General features: G+C 41.6%; 1 protein-coding gene across 2 annotated transcripts in view; it reads right to left on the bottom strand.

The window, feature by feature from the left end:
- ELOVL6 (ELOVL fatty acid elongase 6) overlaps window positions 1–26,057 on the bottom strand; it is a 73,584-nt gene that overhangs the window by 39,125 nt on the left and 8,402 nt on the right. The window contains exon 2 of one of the 2 annotated variants that reach the window (XM_085578999.1): window positions 24,065–24,131. The exons of the other annotated variant lie outside the window; for it this stretch is intronic. Coding sequence (XP_085435125.1) covers window positions 24,065–24,131 — 67 coding nt within the window. The remainder of the gene's footprint in view (window positions 1–24,064; window positions 24,132–26,057) is intronic. 2 annotated transcript variants of the gene reach the window in all.

Raw genomic sequence — 26,057 nt, 5'->3', positions numbered from 1 at the left:
GGACAAAATATAGGGCTCTGTCATCCTTCCTGGAGCTGTCAATACTGGACCAAAAAAAACTGGAGGAAAAATGTGGAAACAAAAAGCTGAAGGAAACTAAATTCAGGTCATGGCTGTGAGTTGGATCAAGCAGCTACAGAGTGAAGGCAGGTCCTTTTCTTTGCTTTCTTTCCCTGCTCAATGCCAGACTTGTTTAACAAGACTCTCCTTGGTGAATTTTCTTTTGTAATTAACAAATGAAAAAGAAACATGCTTCTCTGCATAAAAAGGAAAAACAAACAAAAATGCAGCTACCTTTTGTAATCCATTTCCATTTTTAATATTAGGAAACGGTTTTGCTGCCTTTGCTTAAGTACAGTCTTACTTTTCAGCCTTCCTTAGTTTGGGAGGGAAAGGGGGAACAAGAAAGCATCTTACATGATTGAGGATTTCTGCATACATATTAAATGATAAACACTAACAAAATAACAGTGAGAAACAGTTTCTAGCACAAAGGCTGGGCAAATCTATCACAACAGACACAGCGTGTGGCTGATCTCACAAGGTCTGAAGGATTATCTTGCTTCTTGACCTGCACTAACCACACATGCTTTAATTTTACTTTTTTTTTTAAATATCTTGTGATGCCTTACATAGCTCACACAACTCTTCCTTGCTTCATGTCTATTAAAAAACCCTGGCAGGTTGAGTTTGCTCTCATGCAAGAGGGAAGGTGAGGAAGGTATATAATCACTTCAGTTTTCTTGGCAGCAGAACAAACCCACAGACGCCAGCCACCACTAAGTGTAGGTAGGAAGATGTCTCCCACTCATTAGGACATCCAAACTCTGGGAGACTGCTTTCCATGTCAAAAAAGTTTGCCTGCTTCAAAGATGGGGCTTGGCAAATTTGGGGAAAAAAATAATTAAAGACTAGGTGATGGGCTGCATGACCCTTCAGGTTCCTTACAAAATTAAACTGGGCTTGGGGACTCCTGCCTGCACCCAATCAGCTGCTGTGTGACTGTGCTGAAAGCGATCACTGGGAACACAGACCCAGAAGAGGAAAAGCTCGGCGCTGCTGGGTACAGCTGGGAGTGACACACGAAGGTGGCAGACAAGTCTAACCTCCACCTTACAACAGAGTCATTCTGCAAACAGAAGAATGAAAGCCTAGCACCTTTAATTTGCAAATTAAAATGAAATTTGCTTTGCAGCACTTGCAGCGCCAATGCAAATCCCCCCAGCTGCAAGGCTGGGACTTGTTGAGCAAGATGTACACAGCAAAACTCTGACTGAGACTCCTGCACAACAGCATAGGAGTTATACACAGCCATCCTCTGGTCAGGAAACTTCCTACAAATCACACACCTAGGAGAGCTATCAGAAAAAAAGGGAAATCTAGACACATAAAGAAGGAAAGGAAAAGTAAGTTTGCAAACATTAAGAGACACAAAGATCTGTCCTTGCACAGCCATATAGTGACTGTCAGCCCAGCCCATCTAATAAATCATCTCCATCCTTGTAGCTCAGTGACAAAAGATGGTCTGTATCTCCAAGGTCCCTGAAGACAAGTGCTGCCTAAACTACTCAGACACAGAGACCAGGATCTGGGATGACATTTGAGAAAATCTCATTACTCTGTACCTGGAGATGGGCTGGAGTGGCTGCAGTGGCAGTGGGATCAGCAAGGATCCCAAAGAGGTCCCTGTCATGGTATCAAGTCTGTCTCCAGCGCAGTGCTCTGCAGACCCAGGGATTTCGTCTGCACCGATAATAGCTGGTAGCTCAACCCAAAACTAATAAATTAAAATTAAGATTCCTTTGGGGCTGACTCATAGCAGAAATGTAGTCTTTTACTGGCCTGTGCTTCCCTTCCCCCACGTGCTCGCCTCCAGAACAGCAGAGCAGTGAAGAACTACAATTTACCAGTGAACAGGCTCCCACACCTCCCCAAGCAAAGCCCAGCTCTGCTCAACACTCCAGATCTCTGCAGCTACACAAACAGTTTAAAGGGCTCCAGTTTAGAAGGCAACTCAGAGCCAAATATTTAAACCCCTTACTCAAAATGCTCACTGAGCAGTACCCATGCACAGATTGCTCCTTCTTCTATTTGTTTTGCCAAAATGCTTTGCTGCATCAGTGCATTGGTTGGGCTGACAATAGTGTGTTCCTGGGAACTAAACAGTAAACCATTTGCTAGCCCATTCCTAGCAAATATGTCACTTGTAGTAAGAGCAAGTTTTTGTCTGGCTTGGTTTGGATAAGTGGCATTTATTATGCATCACCACAGAATAGAAAGAGGACAGATTTCAGGGTTTGGCCCTACACTGTGTGTGCAGAAATGAGAAGGAAAGGGAGCCTGGCTCTTAGTGATAACAATACTTATCTGAGCTCCAGACTTGGTAAATCTTGGAAGTTTTTACCAACAGATGTTGACAAGTCTTTTGTAGTTTCATCCCCATTCCCAAGAGACCTCCTTAAGGCCAGCACAGCACTGCACTGACGGCACTTGGCAGCTCAGCCACTGTGGCAGCCGGTGCCAAAAGGGCTGACAGGGAATTAACTGAGTCACTCTCTCACTTCAGGTCAGCCCAGGTCGCAGCTGAGGTGATGTAGAGAGATCTGCACTGATCAGCCTGTAAGGGTGGACAAAGGGCTACCAAGCTGGTGTTTGCTCCCAGTGTATGCTTTTCCACATAATTCTCTAACTGTAACCATTCATGTATCAAGAAAAAATAGAATTATAGAACCTCTGAGGTCAGAAAAGACCTTTAAAATCATTAAGTCCAACCATTAACCCAGCACTGCCAAGTTCTCCTTTAAACCATGTCCCTAAGTGTGACATCCACATGACTTTTAAAACCACCAAGGACAGTGACTCAACTACTCCCCAGGCAGCCTGCACCAGTGCCTGTCAACCCTTCCTGAAGAAGGGTTGAAGGAATTTTCTCTAATATCCAATCTAAACCTCTCCTAGTGCAACTTGAGGCCATTTCCTCTTGTCCCATCACCTACTTGGGAAGGATGCAAAGAGGATGGAGTCAGACTCCTCTTGGTGGTGCCAAGTAGCAGGATGAGAGGCAATGGGCAAAAACTGGAACACAGGAACTTCCATCTGAGAAAGAATTTCTTTACTATGAGGGTGACTTGGCATTGGAACAGGTTGCCCAGAGAGGTTCTGGAGTCCCTTCTCTGGAGATATTTAAAAGCCATCTGGACACAACCCTGAGTAACATGTGCTAAGGGACCCAGCTTGAGCAGGGAGGTTGGACTGGATGATGTCCAGGGGTCCCCTCCAACACAAATCATTCTGAGAAAGAAGACCACCCCATAACTCACTTCAACCTCCTTTCACATAGTTGTACAGTGTGATAAGATCACTCCTGAACCTCCTTTTCTTCAGGCTACGCAACTCCACCTCTCTCAGCCACTCCTCATAGGACTTACCCTCTAGACCCATCACCAGCTTCACTGCCCTTCTTTGGACATACTCATAAGTTAGGGCAACTTTCTGGGCAGGGAAGGTAGGGAACAACCCTTACTTAAGGCATAAGCTGGCAGAAAGCACCTATTTCTATGTCTGAGAAGCACAACTCAGCAACTCCAAGCCAAACATAAATGCTGCAGGCAAAGCTGCTCTAATGCCAGTGAAAGAATAAACATATTTGTATCCTGTCCTTTTTATCTGCACAGGCCCAGTGGGAAATAACAGACAGAGGATGCCAAACATTGCCAAAATATGTGGTGAAACTGCACAGAAGCCGGAAAAGATTTCACCTCTCTCTGACTGCCAGAGAAACTTAGGTCTGGTCCAAGCTTAGGGGCATCAATGGAAAATTCCTTAAAATTTCAGAGCAATTTGAAAAATTGCTGGGCCCTGGTTTTGTTATTTGACATCCCTAAGTTAGACAGGAAAATTCAACAGATTTTACAATATTATTTTAATTCTTAGTCCCCCGAGTTCCTACCCAATGCTTTTTCTTGATTAAGCAAACTTTCTTAAGGGACTTAGCAACTTTCAGTGATCTCTCTTGCTGTGTGGCTTATTCACAGGCAAAAGTGTGTTGAACATCTATTCCCCTTCCATGGGGTTCCTTGCAGTACCTCTGAAGTGCTTTATTCTGCCTTTTCCTGACTGGATTGACAAGATTACCACACCTTGCATGGGTGTGTTGACTCTGGATATATTACTTAGTAAGTGAAAAATAAACTATTCAAAAAGCTATGCCTCATCTAAAAAATTCACACAGCCCAGCTTTCAAGACTGAATTAAACAAAGGTATCTCAAGGGTAGAACTACACATGTGACCATGCTCCTGCTGTGGTCAACCACAGGAGTCAATCCAAGCCATTTACAGCCTCTGCATCCTTAACAACAGGCATTAGCAGGGAGTCAGAAGGGGACAGACATCAATGCAGGCTTGCCTTCCTGCTTCCTTGCAAGATTCCCTACACAGATGGCATCATCCCTGGTCCCACTACAGCTTAGCTTCTTCCCAAGAAAAAGTGGAAGTCCCCAGGCTGCTGAAGAACATTACATACAAAGTAGGAGCAAGTTTCACTCTACTAAATTAAAAACCCAGTTTCTCCCTTTCTATTAATCTTTGGCCCATACACCCCAGCTGTGCCCATTAAAGTTCATTTCACTGGCATTTGTGGCAGTGCTAGAGACTGTAATTTGCATTGGTGGCAGGTTGCCTGCATTGTGAATCTGCATTGTACAACTCCACTGTACACTTACCCAAGTGGAAGTTTCTCTAGAGTAGGTCTGAAGAACAGAAATAAAACCAGAACTTACTAGGAGCAAAAGTAACTGAGTTTGATCTTTGGTTTACAATAGCTTACTGATGCAGCATGTATGATACATATCAAAGTACCACCTCATGAACTTCACTGTAAGTCACTTGAAGTATCTCAATTTAGTTATTCAGAGGTAAGATAAATATATATTTTCTATGTCTGCATCATCTTCTTAAACCTTTGGAGACCCCCCACCTCCTGTAATGTTCTGGAACACAACAGTTTGCTGGCGCCTGCTTACTACACAAATATCAAAGATAATAAAAACAAGAGGGAAACCTATCTTCTTTTGCTAGCTTCTCATACCAGTGCAAAATGCCACAGCATTAGGAGACACATAAAGACATGTTCATACGGACAGATTCACAGTAAAAATTACCCATATACAATACTTTTCCTAACAGTGGACTGTTGGTAAATGCAGCTGACTTCTGGCCATAATTACTGTATAAGATGGTCCGTCTATTTTACATGCCTGTGTAACCTTGTTACTGCTCACATTCTTCTCATATGCTTTTTTACTTCAGCACAGAACAGGCCAGTGCCATTTTACAGACAGAAAACTGTGTTACAAAAATAGGCCTGGCCACAGTCTTACCTGTGCTTTTGAGTCTCTTCTGTGGCAGTCTTACCTGTGCTTTTGAGTCCAATGGCAAAACTTAGGAGGAACAGATCTAAGACTTCTTTCCTTTTCTCTCTCCTCCCTGACTCACTCTCATTACATCTAGGTCTCTCTATATCCAAACCAGTCTTGATACTGGGGTGCATTTGGTTTTACCAAATGTGAGGGTTGTCAGCTGCAACATTCCTCCCTCATTGCCCTTCTTATCTTGCAGAGTTTTCGGTGTCTGTGGGAGGAAATAAGGCACAAAATATTGCCCAAGACCCTGCCTCTACTCAAGTGCACTTCTGATTATTCACTTCATTAACTGACTGCATTAGGGAACTGCAGAATCAAGCACATCTACATGTAGAGCACATCTACATTCTCCTTTTTAATACATGTTCATGATTTGCAATGTATTTATCTCATTTAGAAGCAGAATAACATTTCCTAACACAGACTGAATTTATTCAGATGCATAAAAATCAGCTGTCTTTACCACTGACAGATGCACTTCAATGTAATTAGTTTCATGACTATTAATGAAATAACTCATTTGAACTTTTGCCACTAAAATGTTAATGAGTAAGACCAGATAGTAGCTTGGTAATGGGATATAGATCCTTTCACAGTTTGCTAGTTTAGATCTGGCCCATGTTCACCATGACCAAAGGTCATTACTACCTGAAGACTATTTGATAATCTGCACGAGTCAAGCTGGTAGCATTAAGCCCATGCTTAGCAAGAAACAGCCTTATCATTTCCTCTCAGCAGAAACACAAAGCTGAGGAAGGTCACTGCTACTTTTACACAGCTGTAGTCAGAAAATTTCAGACATTAGGACTGTTCACCCAGCATCTTTCACCAGCAATGAATTCAATGAAGGTGAAAGAGAAATAATTGGAATTGAAAAAGCTTGTGGATTTTTTGTGCAAGACACCATTCGCTTCTCTGACTCACTGTCACAGATTGTTTGCTCTTAGCACACTTGTAAAGAGAACAGGAAAAACAAATGCTAAGCCCATAAAAGATCATACTGTGTCTAAGGTTTAGCTAGTCACTCATTAGGTTCAGAAGTGCATTTAGGGATGTGAACCATGTTAATCCTGGTATATTGTGCCCTCTTGTCAGTCCAGCAAACCAAAATACACACAACTTTCAGCAGTAGCCAACATATACTGTGTTCACCCCTTTAAAAATTTATACTTTTCTGTTTGGTACTGATACAATTCAGCCAATACATAAGCACATACCAATATTAATAAATTCACCCTGACAGCATTCCAGTGCAAGCCTTAAAAGATAATGCTAGCTCTTCACAGACAGTAAAATGTGACATGGACATGCAACATAATTATTTGCTCAAGGACTTAAATGAACTGGGACTTATTACATTTTCATGGGGAACTTCAGGATGGGTAGGCACACTATAATTACTCAAACAGAAATTCTAAGCACTCAAGCTGGCAACCCTTCTCTGATGACTGCACATGGGCTCAACTGAGGTTATGTGTCTCACTAAGAGGATGATACCTCCAACACCATGTTCCTTCACCTTGCCCTCTAACTCCTGATTCTACATGGAGCCACAACAGACACACAATGAATCCTGAACAAGCACCCTCCTCAAGCACTGATTTTGACAAAATAGGCAATGTATGTAATAAATGTAATTCCCTAGCTTACCTCAGCTTTCCCCTTCTTTAGTCTCCTAAGAATAGTTTGATTTGGACTGGATTATTTTCTGCAAGAGATTATTGGTGGGAGATCTCATAAACCCTCACCACTGTTTGGCTATGGAAAATGAAATTAAAACTGCTGAGTGGCACCCAGTCGTCTGTGGATTTGACAATATGATCAGAGCACTCTTTCAAATGTAGTTACAGGCTATGGCCTTCCAATGTCCATGTGTGCAGATGCAGGATAAATTGCAGGGTGTTGTTATTTCATGAATTTTTAAAAAATAATGATCAATACTTAGCATTTAGTCATGTCATATAGGACAGTAATTCTAGCTTACCTTTTGTTTAAAAGAAAAAGGATTGCAGTTTGGGTAAAAGCCAGTCACTGATCTGAGAAGTTGTCATATATTTAAATTTACATATATATGACTGAGCCTCAGCAATTGGCAATGCATGAAAGAGCCAAGAACAAGTTTTTGAGCAGTGCTGTCTTAGATGTCACAGGGGACAGTGACTGTAAATGCTTGCGGCCAAGATCTTGGTAGCCAGTCTGGTTTTCAGAGCAGAGCTGCTCAGTACCTTTTGCAGACTCTCATAAAGTGTTTCTGACTAGGAAACTCCTGGGGAGATATCATAACCATTACTCACTTTGAAAACCTTGAGACACAGTAGATATCCAAGACTAAGCATCTCACTTCATGCACATTTCAAAGGGAAACTTTCACATGACATGGTGCAGCCTTAACTCCATAGCTACTGGCCCGCTCACAGGCACTCTTTTGCCACCACTTCCAGATTTCACACAAATCCTGCAGCAGAGTAATGAATGCCATGTGTTACGATTCAAACAAATAATTCTTTAATTAGTTAAGAACCCTCCAAATCTGACCAAATAAACAAGCATGGCTTTTGCCTAAATTACACATGCACCCTTCAGTAATAACCCAGCTGCTCCGTGCTTTCACTTGCTCGTCTCCTGCTGGGCTATGAAGTCACCCCTGCAGTCCTTGCACAGACACCTACTTGGGCACAGACAACCTTCCTAGATAAAACCCTCAACACTAAAAAAGGCTCCAACCAAAAAACCTTTGACACACTTAGAGTGTCTTGATGAGTGGCTAGGCTTTACTCTAGGAAGCCATACCATTAGTCATCTTAACTACAGCCACATTCAAATTATTTGCTTACTGACTTCAATAGTTATTCTAAACAGATTACATGGCAGCTTCCAAAACACATTGATATTACAAGGCAAAGGCAACAGAAGAATTACCTCAATGTATCAAAACCAAATCTGTCTGAATTCAGACTTGACAGGAAGAATGTGTACTTTTAACAGAACTGTTTGAACACAAAGCTTTGATTCTCTAGAAATGGGGCACTTTATTTATATCTTTCCTTAAACAGCAAGGTATGGCACTGTTGTACTACTGACAGATCTTTTTATTGTTTGCAACGATAATTTCTTTTTTTCCCAAATATTTGGGATTCTTCTGAAGTGGGATCTTCTGCACTTCACAGTGACATTCCTGAAATAACTTTGAATAAGAAATAATGAGCCTCCCCTTACTTTACAGGTTCTCTAATACAACATAAGCAGCTTTACAAGGCTTAGCTAGTCTCTGCTGACCTAACTGCATATTTTACTCCTACAATAAACTAAAATAAGCAGCCTGCTTCCACAACAATTGACTAATTGACATAGTGCTTTTGTTAGTTTCTTAACAAAAAACAATTGTAAGTCTTTCAAAAATCAGGCATACCAAGCAACAGTGGAGAAGATTACTAGAAAGAGAGAGAGAAGGACAGACACACACACACACATCTCAATAAGCAGATCAGTGTGCTACGGTTGTTATGTGGGGCTTGGTTTTGGTTGCTGGTTTTTTTTTTTTTAATTTCCAGCCATTTAGGGTGGTTTTTTTCAGTGCCTCAGACCCACTTTCTCAAGCGTGGATGTTCTCACTGTTCAGACCCCTGCTGGCTGCTGTGTTGGAGCACTCTCCCGTCAGTGCTACGCTGTTGGTACGGATCTGTGTGCCACGGAGTCACGGTCCCTGCAGAGAGCACGGGGTCACCCGCTGCTGGGGCACAGCACCGCCCGCAGCTCAGCGGGACTGGGCAAACGTCTTACACAAGAGACAGGCTCCTCTCTGCTGCCAACCATCAGCTGGCCTGCCTCTGCTCCAGAAACAGCCAATAATGGGCTTTGGATGAACACAAGCATTTAGGAAAGACAAGCTTGCAACATCTACTAGCTGGACCACCTATGTTTCTTGCAATGAGCAATACCTACACACACCCTATATACACACTGTGTGCATACTGATATGGGGATATATGGGGAATAGAGGGATTTTAACTGGAACAAGCCCCAAAACTGCTTTCTCAGACCCAGCCCATCACACCTGTGATGGCAGACAGCATTCAGGTATGATGTCCCCAGTCCACTTCTTTTATGTTTGCCCATAAATGAATCAGCAAAGAATGCTTTTAAATTGTTAGCATTAAATTCTCAGAACTAGTGCCTTACAGGAAAAAAAAAAAATAGGCAGCATTTAATTCAGTCCCAGCTATAGGGCATAAAAATTACATGTTGATGCAAATTTAATTCACAAGGGTTTAATTTTTTTTTCCAAGTATTTAGTTCTATTTTATCTGAAAATTTGGTTTTTGAAACCCAAGTGGCAGTTCTGAGCAGCAGTATTTGACCAAAAATTCTGTCATCCCCTGGCTTTACCCACTGCAAACACATTTTGCTTTCAGAAAAAAAAAAATGGTTTGTTACTCATACCAAAGCTCAATGGCATCAGTATTTTTAGTTTCCCCATTTTCCTCATTTTAGCTTCACCTTCTGGTATAAGTAAACAAACATGACAATCCAATGGAAAATTAAAGGCAACGGTATCTCCAAATATTGTTATACCCACAGCAACAAATAAATAAAACAAATGTAATAAAACTATACAGGTAACAGACTGAACATACATTTAAGTTGACCCTGTGAACGACAGTGAGCAAGAGTAAAGCAAGGGATGCATCTCATCTCCAGCAGCTGTTTATGTGACAAGCCTTATGTCCCAGAATGCCATCATCCACACTGGGAACACATGAAATGGTACACATGAAGAACTGTGTATGGCAGTTAAAGTAATACAAATTCTGAACCTTCTTTCACTAGTGAAATTCCAGAAATTCTACATCAAAGGCTTCTTCCTAGGGACTGATAATCACACCTTTTTCTAAAGATGTGATTATCACAAGAAGAACTGACAGGAAACACTTATGGAAAGGACAAAATTTTCTTAGGTGCCAAAACATTTTACAGTAGTCTCCTTATGTAGATTACTAATTTGCTCCAATGCATAAGCAGGTTTATTACCAGCCACAAATGTTGTGCATAGGACTTCACCTCTCAGGCACAGACCCTTGCTCATCCTCCCTTTACAAGATCGAAGAACTCTTCAGTGCTCAGTATTTTCTTTCTTTTTTGGTGCTAACATGACTATTTTGGATAAAATCATCAGATAAACCCTTACATTTTTACTCAGAGGGCATCTTATGTGGTCCTTGAATAATCTGACAGATCTTTCACAACTTTTTCATCTTTGCAATAATATTGTCAATGCTGGATACATACAAAATTTTTTTTCAATATCCAAAGCAATTTTTTGACTTTATTCCATGTTCATCTCTTTGGACTTTGACTTGAGCATGTTCTGTGGAAGGAAAAACCTGACCTGTCTAAAACAACAACTGCTAATGCACTGGCACATCCTCCAAAAGAGCTGTTTGAAATCAGAGGACCTCCAAGCATACCGGATGTACTACTAAACACAGACTGCATGTGCTTGATTTCTCTACAAGGCACTTCACCAAAGATTAAAAACAATCAAGAAAAGCTGGGATTTCCTCCTTCTTGCTAGAAAAAATTAATATCAAAGCACTCAGAGGCCAAGAGGCACAAGACTAACTGCAAAATGGTTAAGCTAGCCACAAATGTTTCACTGGAGTTTATTCTCAGCCCTTGGGAAGAAATATGAAAGCAGACAAATTTAGGATGACTACAACTAAAAGCACCACCTGACACCTTAACCACTACATCATCAGAAGCAAGCACCACAGCCGAGAAGAGCTCCACACAAAGTGCAGCTCATCACCTGCTTGACACATGTTTTACGTTATCTTTCTTGGAATAAGATGGCTGAAGAATCAAAGGAAATGCTTTGCAAACAACTCACTGCGCAATTTTGAGGTGAAATTTTAATTGCACAAAAATAAAGGCCTTTGGCATTATCATTACAAAACCAAGTTTATCTTTGTCCTCTTGCCTTGTTTGAATTGCTCTGGATTGTGCAAGTGAACACATCACCCGGTTGTGCAAGTTCCAGCAAGGTGACATTTATTCAGCAAATAGATTTAAGAAATTGAACATCAGATGCATGAATGTAATTGTTTATTTTCCTGTAATTATTCTAGGCTGTGATTTAAATACCATCCCTCCAAATACAACTACGTAAAAAGAGTAATTCTGCATCATATGCACAGAGTCAAAACGTATTCTTTTCTATAGCTATGGATATATTATCAATCCAATCTCATAGTTCATGTTGGATGACCATAAAATGTTTTTTAATGACAATTTAGGGAGCAGAAGCCAAATGGCATTTCACACAGAAACTTCTAATCCAACCACTGATCTTGCCATACACGTCAATCACACCAAGAAAAATCATCTTACCAAAGAGTGCATGTATCATTAGTCAGCCAAACAAACCAACCAACATAAAAGAATTTATTTTAAGTTTGACCATGCATTTATTTTTTTATTTCCCTTTCTGTGGCTTAAAGCATTTTTTGGCAGTAATCCCCATGCTGTATCGTTTCATAGTTTTTCCATTAAAATTGCCTTTCAAATGTTTACATGTATGCGTGCATCCATCCCTACAGCACAGCTACATCTTCTGGATAAATAATGAATGAATAATCCAGCACATAGCATACTGTCCTCCTCCCATAGCTGGCAAGAGGGTCACAATTTCTCTGCAACTCATCTTGCATAACTGAAGACTGAATTCAGCCCTCACTTTTTTTAGATAGCAAACTGAGCTGAAACACCATTTATTACACATGGCAATTTGCCCTAATCACTTCCAAGCAGGTGTGTGTGTAAGCAGGTGTGCGAGGTAAAATCCACCAGAGACTCACAGAATCAGTTAGGTTGGGAAAAACCTCCAGGATCATGAATTTTAGAACACCACCATGTCAACTACACCATGGCATGAAGGACCTCTTGTCCTGTCACTTGCTGCCTGGGAGGTCAACCCCCATGAGGCTGTACCCTCTGTTCAGGTAATTGTACAAGAGAGCGATAAGGTTCCCCGGAGCCTCCTTTTCTCCAGGCTAAATAATCTCAGCTCCCTCAGTTCCTCCTCATAGGATTTAACTCCCAGACCCTTCACCAGCTCCACTGTCTTTCTCTGGACTCACTCTAGCACCTTAATACCTTTCTTGTAGTGAGGTGTGCAGAACTGGACACAGCACTTGAGGACCTCACCACTGCCCTGGTCCCACTAGCCACACTATTGCTGATACAAGCCAGGATACCATTGGCCTTCCTGGCCACTGGGCACACACTGCCTCGTGTTCAGCTGGCTGTTGACCAGGATCTCCAGGTCATTTTCCATGGGGCCACTTTCCAATCTCTCTTTTCCCCCAGCCTGTAGCACTGCCCAGGGTTGTTGCGGATGAAGTCTGGGACTCAGAATTTGGGTCTTGTTGAAGCTCAATCAACACACCTCTCACAACCAAGGGTGCAATTAAGGGTAAATTCCCAACTGGCTCAGCCCACAGTGTTACACAGGAAATGCAATGGAAATAGAGCACTGTATTTCTTCTCCAATTGTTTCCTGTTTACATAGGCCAGCACTGAAGAGACCCTATAAAGACAAACCCCATAATTGCAAAGAGCTCCCCAGGTTAATCAGGTCTGCAAAGAAAGGTTCAGACTATGCTTCATAGGCTGTTCTCTACTTCTCTTTCTAATTCTCTCCACCCTGGACCGAAAGAAGACATTAAAAAATACATAGCCCTTTGCCACATTAAATTTAGTTTTAGCCACCTTTACACTTTGGAGCCATAAGGAGTGATCCAAAAACACAGAATACAGCAAATTCCTTTTGGCCTTACAGGAAATGGCAGCCTGAAACTCTTTGCAAATAAGATAATGTTTTTAATGCTGACCAGGTTTTGGCATTTTCTTTCCCCGGACTCATTCTCCAGTCCTACTGTTTATTTCCCTGTTATTTTAACTGCCTAAACTACACTGAATTGAACTAAATCTAATACAGAATTACGTAATCATTCTAACAACTGAAAAGTACAGGGCTAGCTGATTCATTCATTATGATCTTCTAAAATGACTTCAAAATTTGCCTTCTGTGAAGACTGTGACTGAGCCTAAAAACATTGCAAACCTGTGATTTTTCTCTCCCCACATAGACACTGAAGTGCAGAGAAGAACAGATGGATCTCTGCACAGTTCTGCAAGCATGGGAATGGGGAAAGAGCATGCAGTGTCTACATGAGTTTGCAGTTTGGGCTGTCCATCATTATTCTACTGATAACAGGTAGCAAAGGAACAGCATTATTGTCATTCTGTATTGGTCACTCTAGTCTAGTCACACCAACCTGTGCAGGTTCCTGCATCTCCTTTTGTTACTGAGGAATAGCTTATATAAATGCTAAGATATTATTTTATCACCTTCTGGAAGATCACCATTTAAATACAGAGTCTGTCTCCATAGTTAACTCCAATGTGAAGTCCTGTGCAGAACATCCAGATTCCCATACATCACATGTTGAGGCTGCGATGCTCTCAGGAATTTGGCTACCTGATTTTGCCATATTTGATCTATTGGAAAATTGGAAAAACACTCCTGTGCCTGTATTTGGTCTGCTAAGTCTGTTGTATAGTAGCACAGTTATTATGGTCCCACCTATGGAGAGCCTTTGTGTCTCAAGGAAAATCCCTTGTAACTGAGCAGCAATTGTATTAGAGATTAGCTGTTAGTAGAAAAACACGACTCTAGATATTAACCTAAAGACAACAGTGATATTCTCTATAGAGAACGTATTCTGCAAGGTAAGAACATTACATCTTATTAAAGCCTGTGCTTTTTTTTTTTTTTGTTTAAATCTTTGTGATTTTTGATTCTCTAAGTCTGTACTTGATTTCTCACTTACTTGACTTAGAACTTGGTTCTGACTTAAGAATCTGCTTGCAGAAGATAACAAATTTATAATGCTGAAAACTCTGCTAATATATTCCAGACTACATTGCTAAAATGACAGAAGTTTAAGAATTAGGTAATCTAAATTAACCTCTTATCAGATTTAGAAATGTCACCCAAGTAATACCGAAAATGTACTGTAAATAACTGAAGAAGTCACAGAACAGAATTATATACAAAAGAACAGTATTGTTTTATATTTCACTTTAAAAAAGTAACCCTAAAAGGTTTTAAGTCTTCTCTGAATTCAATGAAATGAACTTATATGAACTAAAAATGTACAGCATGTTGGAATTTTAGACCTAGCTCACATTCACTATATAAAAGTAGTAAGATTGTAAATCAAGTATTTTCAATATTCAGAAACTCTAATATAGTTGAAACCTGGGCCTGAATGTTTCACTTTTTGTATGCAGATTTGCTGCATCTTCACCCTGAGGTGCACTGGAAGCAGCTCCCAGAGTGACAGAAAGGGTTCTCCCTCATGTAGGACCACAGTCTAGGCTGGTACCAAGTAAAATGCAATGATGTAAAACAGAAGAGTACACACCATGCATAGTGAAATGGAAAGGGGGTTATTCCCATGTGTCAGTCAGTGACTGCAGGTGCAATAAAACCAAAACCATGCTCATTACATTTGCTTTTAAGCAGTACCATAAAATTGAGACAGTGCACGATTCTACTCAAGGATGCTACTATTTTCCACTTACGGGTGATAAAATGATTCCTGACATTAGTGTGACTGCAGCCTACTGAATGAGGAGGAGTCCAAATACAGTTATTTGCCTAACCTGGGTTAGAAATAGCATTACCATTTAAATGCATTTCAGTGTCTACTGGGATAAGCTATTTCTCTAAACAGTTACCTAATGGCACAACAGACTCCTCTCTCTACAAAGCCTTGACACATTACTGAAGTGTTTATTGCTTCTGCTTACAAGCCAAAGATCAAAAGATATCTTAAGCTAAACAGATCATAACATGAAAAAGTGAGAGGCAAGATATGAAGGTCATATGGACAAAGCACTGACACCAGGAACCAAAGACTACAGCTTTGGTTAGTGGATTTCTTCATACATGATTAATCACTGAATTTAACCAGTGAAAGCACTGTGTGGCCCTTTATGAACTAATAAGCAGCCAGGAAGAATTTAGAGTAATACTAATTATGGTGTATTTATGGAAAACCATAGAACCATGACATGGTTTGTTGAAAGAGACCTTAAAGATCACCAACTTCCAACCTTCTTGGCTGTGGGCAGGGACATGTTCCACTAGATCACGTTACTCAAAGCCCCCTCCAAACGGGCCTTGAACACTTCCAGGGATGTAGCATCCACAGCTTCTCCAGGCAACCTGTTCCAGTGCCTCATCACCCCCACATAGATAAGTAAAGAATGTCTTCCTTACATCCCACCTAAATCTACACTCAGTTTAAAGCCATTACCCCTTCTCCTATCACACAATGCATGTGTGATAGGAGACGGGGTATAATCACACACAATCAATGTATGTGATTATAGTTGTAAACCATCCCTCTCCAGCTCTCTTATAGGCCCTCTTTGGGTACTGGAAAGCTGCTCTAAAGTTTCCCCAAAAACTCCAATTCTTCAGGATGAACAAATCAAACTCTCTCAACCCATTTTCACAGGAGAGGTATTCCAGTCTTCTGATCATCTCCATGACCTCATTTGGACTCACTCCAACAGGTCCACGTCATGTACCCCAATCAGCACTCCCACTTGGTAATTTGTTATAATTAAACAAAATTTGTCATGTGCAAGTACCTGCAATACATCCGTAGAGTATCAACATCCTCACCGCTTAAGACTCAAGCACATTTAAACAAACACTGAGATGGATTTACTCATAAACCAGTCAAATAAATAAATTCCAGGATTTGCACACATTACCTGAAAATATTAAACAATGAAGGCTGATCCAAAAAAGTCAGCAGACATGTAGTGCCCACGTACACTAAAGAAAACAAGAGACAGAAAAGCTTGACAAAATATTTAGGAAAGTCACACTGGGATAATCTCTGTAAGAGAAACAAGTATTCATATGGCCTCGAGTCTCTTGTCTTTTTGAGTTTGCACTTTTTCATATAAAAAAAACTTGTCCTTCTGGCATTAGTGAAAGCTTTGCCTGGGTTTACTTCCTGAAACACAGGTAGCAGCCACAGGTAAAGACTTACAAACTGCTTTTGTACTTTTCTGATACCAGCCACAAAAGATGCCACCAGTCAAATTTTTGAAAAGCTCTCTCTCATTTTGTGGCTACAGGTATACAGCTCTGAGTAAATCAGAAAACCATCATTAGTTCATACATTAAAAATGAAACTCTATTTTTTTAAAATAAGGTGTACATGCAATGTACATTTAGGTTAAAATCTGACTTAAAAAATCAAAATGCCTGAATCCTGGAGTACCACCAAATACTACCTAGATTAGTTTTTAATCAATATAAATCAGGCTAGAAATTGTCATCTAGTAGAAGGCAAATTAAATGCTAATGTATTAGCAAAACGTTGAACTAACACAGAAAAAAGTGGTGGTTGATATTTATTCTGTTGTGCTTTAGCCAGCAGCATGTTTCTCGCAGGGAAACTGAAGAGGGCTGAAAGCATCTTGTGCTAGGCCTCACTCCAATGAACAAGGTTGCATGGTCTGCTGGACAGCTTCTTAGGCCTCCTTGGCTGGTACAATATTTTATGCCTCATTTGAACCAAACCAAATCTTTTTCTTTCTCCCTCAATCAGCCTTCCACCCAATGCCTCTGCCTGGCAGACACATACAGGCACCATTTTCAAAATCAGCTAGTGATGCTGCCTACAACAGCATCAGGCTTCTTTCTGCAGATAACTTTAAATTTTAGTCCCAATGCAGCTACAGAGTCTATGTTAACAGTAGCAGAAAGAAATTCATCCAAATATCTGGGAAATACAGGTACTCTTTCAGAGAGCTGCCAAATCTGGCGCTTTAAAAAGTATCATCATGCAACATAAGCCAATAAGTAAAACTTGATTAAACAGGAATGCTATAGGTCTATTAAAATCATTAAAATTAACAACTTGGACTTAATAACCTCTAACTGCATTATGATGTCGCAACAGGCTTGTAAAATAAACAGCTGGAAAATCTGATCTAACTATCCATATAACTAATATATGGATATTTCCTTGACTCTGCCTGCAGCCTAAAGCTCCTTCCAGAGGTACAAACCTCTTCCTTTATCTAACACAAAAAGTCAAGTGGCCAGCTTTGGGCTGGGGAAGGCATATGGCACAAAGCTGAAGAGTCAGCATTTTGGAGGCCAACCATGTTGGGAGAAGGCTTAGGGTTTCCAGGCTACTGGGTACTCTTGTAAGGCAACAAAGCCTCCTCCTCAAATCTCTAAAAAGAGGGGATTTGAAAGCTGGGTGGCAAAGTCTTGGTTTCCATTTTAAACTCTGCATTGAAGCAGCTTTTCATCCCAGAAATTCATCATCCAGCTGCACAAAGGAACATAAAACATTACTGGGAGCAGGTGGTGCAGTTTGGAGGTAGAGAAGAGTTCATCTGTTCCAGCACCACTGCTCACCTGGTCCTGTGAGAGTATGTTACACTGAGGAAAATGTTTATTGGTCACCTTAGGCAACAGAAATGAAGAAATATTTCAGTAGAGCAGACCTCACCAGAATACGCACTACCACTAACTGATAAAGATAAAGCATCTTTATTAAAGCCCTCATAATATTGTCTGTTCTGGATCTGGCTTCTGTTCACTTAGGCAAAATAAATCTAAATATATGACTTAGAAATAGGTCATGCCAGGTACTCTTTGCCAGTAACTATAACACAAATTCAGAGGAAGCTGGGATAGAGAAGATGGGCTAATTTAATGTAAAACAAGAGCTCTGCTCATCATTTATTTCTCATCATACGGGTTCAAGGTACCAGCACTGCTTTTGAGACTCAGTAAAAACAAGTTGCTTTCAGAAGGATTTGGACAATTTTCTTCCCTTTTTCAAAAACTTCTGCTTTATTGCCCCACACAGTGATATCATCAATGTACTGCAGGTGTTCCAAAACCTTATCCCACTCTGGTGTAGTCTGGGTAAGTCCATGGCAGATGGTAGGGCTGTATTTCTACTACAGGGGCAGTGGATTTCAGGTGTACTGCATGCCCCTCCAAGTGAAAGCAGACTGTAGCCTGCATTCTGCTCTCAAAGGGATTGAAAAAAATGCATTAACAAGTATACAAAAGTATGTTTACAAGCACACATTGTTCTGCTATTGTTTGAATATATACTTGGTCCATTATGTATTCAGAATCAATGACAAAAATGTAAATGCTAAAGTGAGTAAAGCTGGGCAGAAGTCCTTAGTATTGCCACTGAAATGCCTGGAGGGCTTTCAGAGCTTGATTCAAGAAGCTGACAGTCATTTCCACTATGAATAGAGATAACAGAAGACACCAGAGAAGCTGCATGTTTAACTCCCTCCAGCACTTACAGAAGTCACAGTCAAAAATGCCAAGATTTTTCTGAAGTTTCTGTTTGCAAATGCTAAATATCACTGATGTCACTGAATCTGGAATACTGAAACCTGCAATAAGAAATCCTATAAATACTGTTTAACTTGAGAAAAACAATCATGCCTAAGAAAAATCAAAAAGGCAGCCCTTTCCAGGATAAAGCTCCTCAAAGTGTCCAGGCACTCAGAAGCCTGGCTCTGCTCAGCTGCTGATGTGCAGAACCAGCACAGAGAGGCTGTAGTTTCAACTCAGGGAGGGTTTTGAAGGCACCATGGAAGCTGGAGCACTGTTTGTCTGCACCTAGACTGACACAAGAGTGGTGAGCAGGAAGGAAAAGGCACAGAAGCAAACAGCATGTTTTGCTCACAGCAATGCTACTGCAAGGTGATGCTGTGTGGTGTGATCTCACAGGAATGCATACATAATGCTCTTTGAACCATGAGGAAGAAGCTGTTAATTAGTTCCCTGGTAACTGGCCATGCAGTGTCCTTGCATGAGGACTACTGTGAATACACTGGACATCATCTGATTAAAACAAGAGAAAGGAGCATCATGTGATGGCAACTTAATGACATGGGCTTCAAACTAGACCTAAACAAGCTGGACAAGAAAAATAAATGGTGGCTTCAATCATCTGTGCTACTCAAACAAAAAGTTTAGGAGCCTAGGATTTAAAGGGAAAGAACCTGAAGACATAATGTGCCTGCATACTAACCTGGACCCTCAAATATTTTAGGACCATCACTTAGGATCACTGGTATTTGAAAAGACATGTCAGAAATGAGCTGTACCTCCAGGAGTACACGGACATTGCATAGCAAGAACAGGCATTCTTTGAAGTGGCAAGAAACATGGACACTTAATGGCTCTGGGTGAGAGATCAAAGTGGGAAAGCATGCTGGGCTGTGAGGATGCAGGGCTGCTGCAGCACAGCTGGTGAAGAGCAGCCAGATGAAGCCATTCCAGGGGCAAGTTACAACCAGGGCAGGGCCTCTGATCACCCATACTTGTCCTAGAAAAGCAGGACACTAGGGACCCAGAAGCTCTGCCAATGTTCTTAGCCATGACTGTGTACAGCTTCCACTTAGAAAGTGCTTTCAGACACAGGCTGCCTGTGTTAAAAGTCTTCTGCAGGTGAAAACACAAAGCTGCCTACAGGCCATTCATTGAAGAGTTGGACTGGATGACTCTTGTGGTTCCATTCCATCCCAGAATATTCTGTGATTCTGAATTTTAATTCATTACCCAAAATTGTTTGGACGAGCAGGGCTTGAAGAGACAGCAAGACCGAATGCAGGTAGTGGTGTGAAATGCCAGGCAGTGATGCTGGGGATGCCCCTGCCCAAAGGCAGAGTGTCCCTGCCTTCCTTCCCATTCCAGGGGTCTTCAGACCCCTGTATTTCATTGCTGTTACTCAGTTGTGGGTGAATGATATTAACGTTTGTATGCAAATGTAAATACCTCCCACCAACACAGGAGCCAAACACAAACACGATGATTAAATAGTGTCTGGGACACAGCCCTAGTAACAGAGATAAAAATCAACACATCCAGGGAACAAGAAAGAAAAGGCAGTGCAAGAGTGAGTCAGCAAATGTAAGCAATATGTTAGTCAGGCAAGCATTTCTGAATGCACCACCAGGCTGCTCACACTGCAAAGTCACATCCCTGATAATCCAGAAGACCTGATAATCCTGGGTTGAGGGCCCCCATCCTTTTGCAGGGGGACCTCTAAATTTTCATATTGGTTTTGGGAAGGCTTTAATGTAGATTTTTTCCATTGCCCCCACCCTCCCTCCATCCTTAAGCCTGAAGGAAAAAATCTGTGCCATGTTTAGAAAGACAGAGATCTGAGCATGGAAATCTGGTAAAGCAGAGGAGGCTGGCTGTGCTGCTGTGTCAGGTGTTGTGATAAAGGCTGCAGGTTTCCAGGATTAGCCTGGTCACTTTGCAGGCCATGAAATGCTCCACCGAGCCTGTTTAGCCTGTGGTTTGGCTCTTCCTCCTGCCAGCCTGCTTTTTCTGCAGAAGAAGTGACTGAATGCCTCAGAGTACTGCTGAGACGTGTCCCCATCAGTGCTGAACCTGTGCAACAGCCATGGGGAATGGGGCTGCACTGCTCCTCTCTGGGGCCACACACATCACAACCCACTGCACAGAGTCCAAGGGACACAGCTGCAGAAAGCAGTGAGGGAGAAGAAAAAAGCAAGGCACAAAGCCAGGAAGTTTTACAGAAGTCACTGGATTTCACGTCATCAGCAAACCTACTTGCAGTTTTTCTGATCTAAATCCTGTTGTTCCGCCACTTTGAGAATGCAGGCTCTAATTAACTCACATGCTTATATACTCTGGATACTTGTTTTGTAAATGATATTTATAAAGCAAGAGCTATTTAATACCTGCTTAATATATATCCATAACCTTCAAAATGTATCCTATGAGTCAACACAGCCTGACTTAAAATGACATCTTTCCCCTTTCTGTTCTGTAAGACTTTCTGCAGTGTACAGCCACTACCCAGAGCATGGCAGAAGGCAGCCTAAGCTACTGCACATATTAACTCGTTCAACACTTGGTAGTGTTATGCTGGAGGAGCACTTGCACAGAGAGGATTGTATCTAAGCCTGTCTCTGGGAAACAAGCCTTTTCCAGTTTAGTCTTCATGCTTTCTAGTGATCTCCCATATGTAACCATTTACTCCACAGCCAGATCCTGCATTTAAAACGCTTCACTAGTATTCTGCAGGAAGCCTGTGGAATGGTGGCTTAGTCTAACTTCAGCAGCACTCAGATTTCTGCCTGCACCAAAGCTACAGGTAATGGTAGAGCCATGTCATTACTCATCCACAAAAATTTACATCCCCTTCCCATTCCCATCATGGATATGTCTCCCACTGACTTGGATGAACCCCAGGCTCCAGTTTTAATAATGAAGGTCCTAGACAGTCTCTAGTTCTCCAGATGCCTTACCCACTCTTTGAATGAAGCAGGTCGAGCAGGATAGTCTAGGAACCATACCACAGGGCATTATCACAGCAGACCGTGGGATCCAGTTAGAGTTTGTTTGTTCAGTTCACAACTTAAGAGTGCTTACCCCCACTCATGCAGCCATAATGAAACAGCTCAGACTGCATGGGTGCAACGTTTGGGCATATGAGCATCTGAGCATGGATGCCACTGTGGGTACTACCTAGGACACATCACCTCCATGCCGTGCTTCCTCCAGGACTGCTTCCAGAAAGGCTACCCAGGCAGCCTCCAGGCAAGGCAGCTGAAGCAGTGTGATAGTTCACTGCCACTGCTGGACCCTTCCACTCTGCCACAGGAGATGACAGTTCCAGGAGGAGTCATGAAAGGCAGCTCAGTTTACCCAGCTGTGGCAGTGCTTCCACGTGTGCAGCATGGGGCCAAAGTTCAGCCCTGGGAAGCTACTCTACTGCCAGCAAACCCAAGGCATCCCACCCTGATATCATCCCCTTGTGCAACCTGTCTGACTGGGAGGCTGTCCCTGTTGCCTCACAGACTGGTTGATATTCAAGAGGGAGCATTTGATCCAGCAGCCAGGCAAAACACATGATGGTACCAAGTTTATGTCTGTACATGCAATTGGAGACTCTCCAAAGTTTTGGGAACCAAAGTCTTGCTTTCTTTTAATGTCACACAGGACTTGGGAGCTAAGATGAGAGACCTCTGCTGAAAGGCAGTGGAAATTATCATTTTCATTTGGGAAGACTTCTAGATGCAATGGCTTCAGGCAGCTCTCAGAGCAGCCCTAGTGGCTGTGTGGATCCACCACTTTCAAGACATCCTTCCTGTTCTTAGAAATGCTACATTATAGAACCTTCTGTCATTAAAGCAACTAACTCACCAGGAATGTGACTGTGGGATTCTGCCTTGATCTTAGCAAAGGGAAAAAGGAATCTTAAAATACCATAACTCTTCATGGTAATACAGTGAACACAAGTTCACTGTGTAGAAGACGTACAGCTATTTTACAACACAAGAACTACCTGAAACTCCATCAAGTCAAGACTCATTCTTGAAAATTTAAACAAGGTAAGTGGGTTAAAGATGTCAGAAGCCAAATTCGTATCCCCTGTAAAGAGATACAACACTATCTAGTTTAATGGAAAGGAATCTAACTGCCAGCAATAAATATGGATTGTAACTAAGGTCATCAGGACACAGCCTGTAAAGAAAAAATGCTGGACCACAATCATAAAAGCATAGGCAAGATACCTGTGGTCTGTCAAAATGTCCCTCAATCGTATATGTTGTTTTATTGGAAGCAAAGGAAACTGCTCACAGTAGTTACAACAATTCATTGAGGCGCAGCAAAGGACCATCCTCCGTATCTTACACACCTAGCATGCCTACCCTGGAGCCACCAGAATTCATATGGCAAAATGCTCCACGGCACCTCAAGAGCTGAAGTCACAAGGACTACTGAGCCATGAACATTTGGAAAACCTGAGGTCAGAATCTGCATTCCCAGCATTAATGCTGATACATGAGAGATGCAAACAGATCCTGTTTTGTTACCCTTGTCCCATTTTTCTCTCCATCAATGGCATACCACTACAGGAAGCAGAGAAAGGAGCTTTGCTTGCTCACCCCACAATAAAAAGCTGTGGTAGCTCTTCCAGTTATGATTTCTCTAATCTCTGGATTGCCCATTTTATCAGCCTGGTGTATTTTTTTCTAAATGTAGGCACAACTTCTTTTCTCTCCATTTTCTACTAACATCTTTTCTAATTATTCCATTTACAGTAATGACCATTTCAAAATATGTAAATTGTCATAATTGTTTTACATACCAGATGCTACATTACATTTAGCCAACACACAAGTTTAGGAACTAAATCTTTTACACTGAAGCCAACTGCCGTTTTACCATGGACTCACTTTAGGATTTTTCCACTTAGTGACTGGGAAGTGGCTTTTAAAAGAGAGAGCCCTTTTATATCAGTATACGATGGGGCTGTGGAAAGGTACAAGCAAACACTCCTCCTTGGTTACTATTGCCTTATTTCAGAAACCAAGTGATTTTATCAGAAGATGGCAGTGAGACTACCCTGATGCAGTGCTTTTTCTTTGTTCTTTGTTCAGCCAGAGACAGCTCACGGCCAGGCCTGTGCTGCCCAGCTCCACCAGCCCAACACCAAAATATGTGCCAGCTGTTTCCCACCGTGCAGGGTGCTCCACAGAAACATCCAGGGCTTCCCCAGCCACCTGTGCTGCTGCCTTAACTGCTCCTAAAGGAGAAAAAAAATAGACAGAAAATGAAAGAGGACTGGGAAAAGAGTGGGAGAAAGTAAAAACCAAATAGGTACCTGAAAAAAAAAAAAGCATTATGGGGAGAAGAAGGAAGAAGGATCAGGAGAAATAATTATGGTCTAGTTTGCTCCCTGAGTCTCTACATTTGGTAAGAGGGAGCGGTTTTACAATAAAACTTAGTTCTCTCAGCTGCCCACTTCCTGATGACTCAGACATCTTACACAGCAGGCACCTGTGGTCAGACAAATGCCATCAACACCTAATACATGACTGAGTGAACAGTAATATAAACTGTCTGTAATCATCAAATACCAGCATCTCGGACATTGAAAAACACTTCCTGAGGGAACATTGCGAGCAGATCAAAGGATGTTGCATGTGGAAGGATCTGGGAAGTGCAACCACCGTACCTACCATCTTTATGCAGGGGCATCATTACACAAGGACAACCTCTCACACAATTCAAGGGACTAGTTTTCAGAAACTTTCTTTCAGCAAAACGTTTTCCTTTATATCCTAACAAGTATGAGCATCCTGGGTACAACAGCCTTCGAGACAGTCAGGCTCCAAGTGTTGCAACAGGAATAGCTGGTGTTGATCCTAGCTTTCAAACAAAATTTTGAAATTTGTCCATGATCTAAGCACTGATATAGGAGAGGAGCTCTTGGAAAATGCTGGAAAACTTATGTGAATTTCTTAAAAATGAAAAATATGCATTTCAGTCCTGATTTCAGAAGTTAGAGAACAAGGACACAGAGGATTCCTTTCAGTGCTATAGCATTACTTTTCTTCATGGTCTTTGGCTGTTTGGAGCTGTTCTCTCTCCAATGGAACAGAAGCAAAACTCCCCACTGGGTCACAGAGATGGTAGCAATGCAGCTGCAGAGATCTGGCTGTCATAGTCCAAGCAATAATTTACCTAACTTTTAAAAAATAGTGAGTTTTTTCTGCTTGGGGTATTAGCCTTAAACTAAACGCAAAGTTAGGAGCAAGACAAGAGTTTTTGATTGAATCCATGGGCAGTGCCTTGCCCAGAAGGAATCTTGCCTGGTATGAGATTCCCATGCAAGATTAAAAAAAAAAAAAAGTATTTAACTCCACAGTATTTACAGAGTTCTGAAACAACAAATACAACAAATAATGGCGTAACAAAATAATCTGATCATCTGTGTACACTGCCATTTCAAGAGGCAATGTCACTTCCAGACAGTTGTCGTGTGACCAAAAATAGTATTTTCTTTATCAGGCACGTGATCAAAATAGGATATTTAAGCACAAGGAGCAGTCAGATCAGATCAAAGGTTGAATTAGGCAGTTTCTTGTTTCAGACAATGCCAACAGCAATATTTTATGAAAAACTATAATGGGGAAATGCCCTCACAAAAGAATGTAAAGACAACATTATGCATCCTGAAATAATTCTACCTGCTAAACAACCTGTTTCATCATGAGTCCGAGATGAATGCTGCACACTCTCATTGGGAGTTCCACTTGGCACATCCTCACAGCCTCTGCTTTTACCTAGGAAAGGCAGTGAAATCATCCATGGGTTTGGCTGGGTTTGAGCTGGATGCTCGTGAGCATGGAATACACACACACACGGAACAGGATGGATCCTTGTCCACAGCCAGGACTGGGGATGAGGTACAACAGGGTTCAGGACAGCCCCAGAGCTACCATGCCAGCAGAACAAAAGTCTTTGTGAAAGTCGAGTTAGACAAGGGCATCTAGACATCCATGTGGTGGACAAAATAGCTTGGAGTTTTCTGCTTGGCTGTCAAGCCAAGGTGAGTGAGGAAACAAGAAGGAATTGAAATGCAAGGTGTCTATAATTTCCTGCTAATAACTAACATTTATTTTGCTTGTGACCTGCAAAGACATGAAAAGGAGTCAGACAGTCAGCT

Source organism: Lonchura striata, chromosome 4, assembly GCF_050655825.1.
Source record: "Lonchura striata isolate lonStrDom1 chromosome 4, ASM5065582v1, whole genome shotgun sequence".
Classification (NCBI taxonomy): domain Eukaryota; kingdom Metazoa; phylum Chordata; class Aves; order Passeriformes; family Estrildidae; genus Lonchura; species Lonchura striata.
This window is presented reverse-complemented; position numbering and strand designations above follow the sequence as displayed.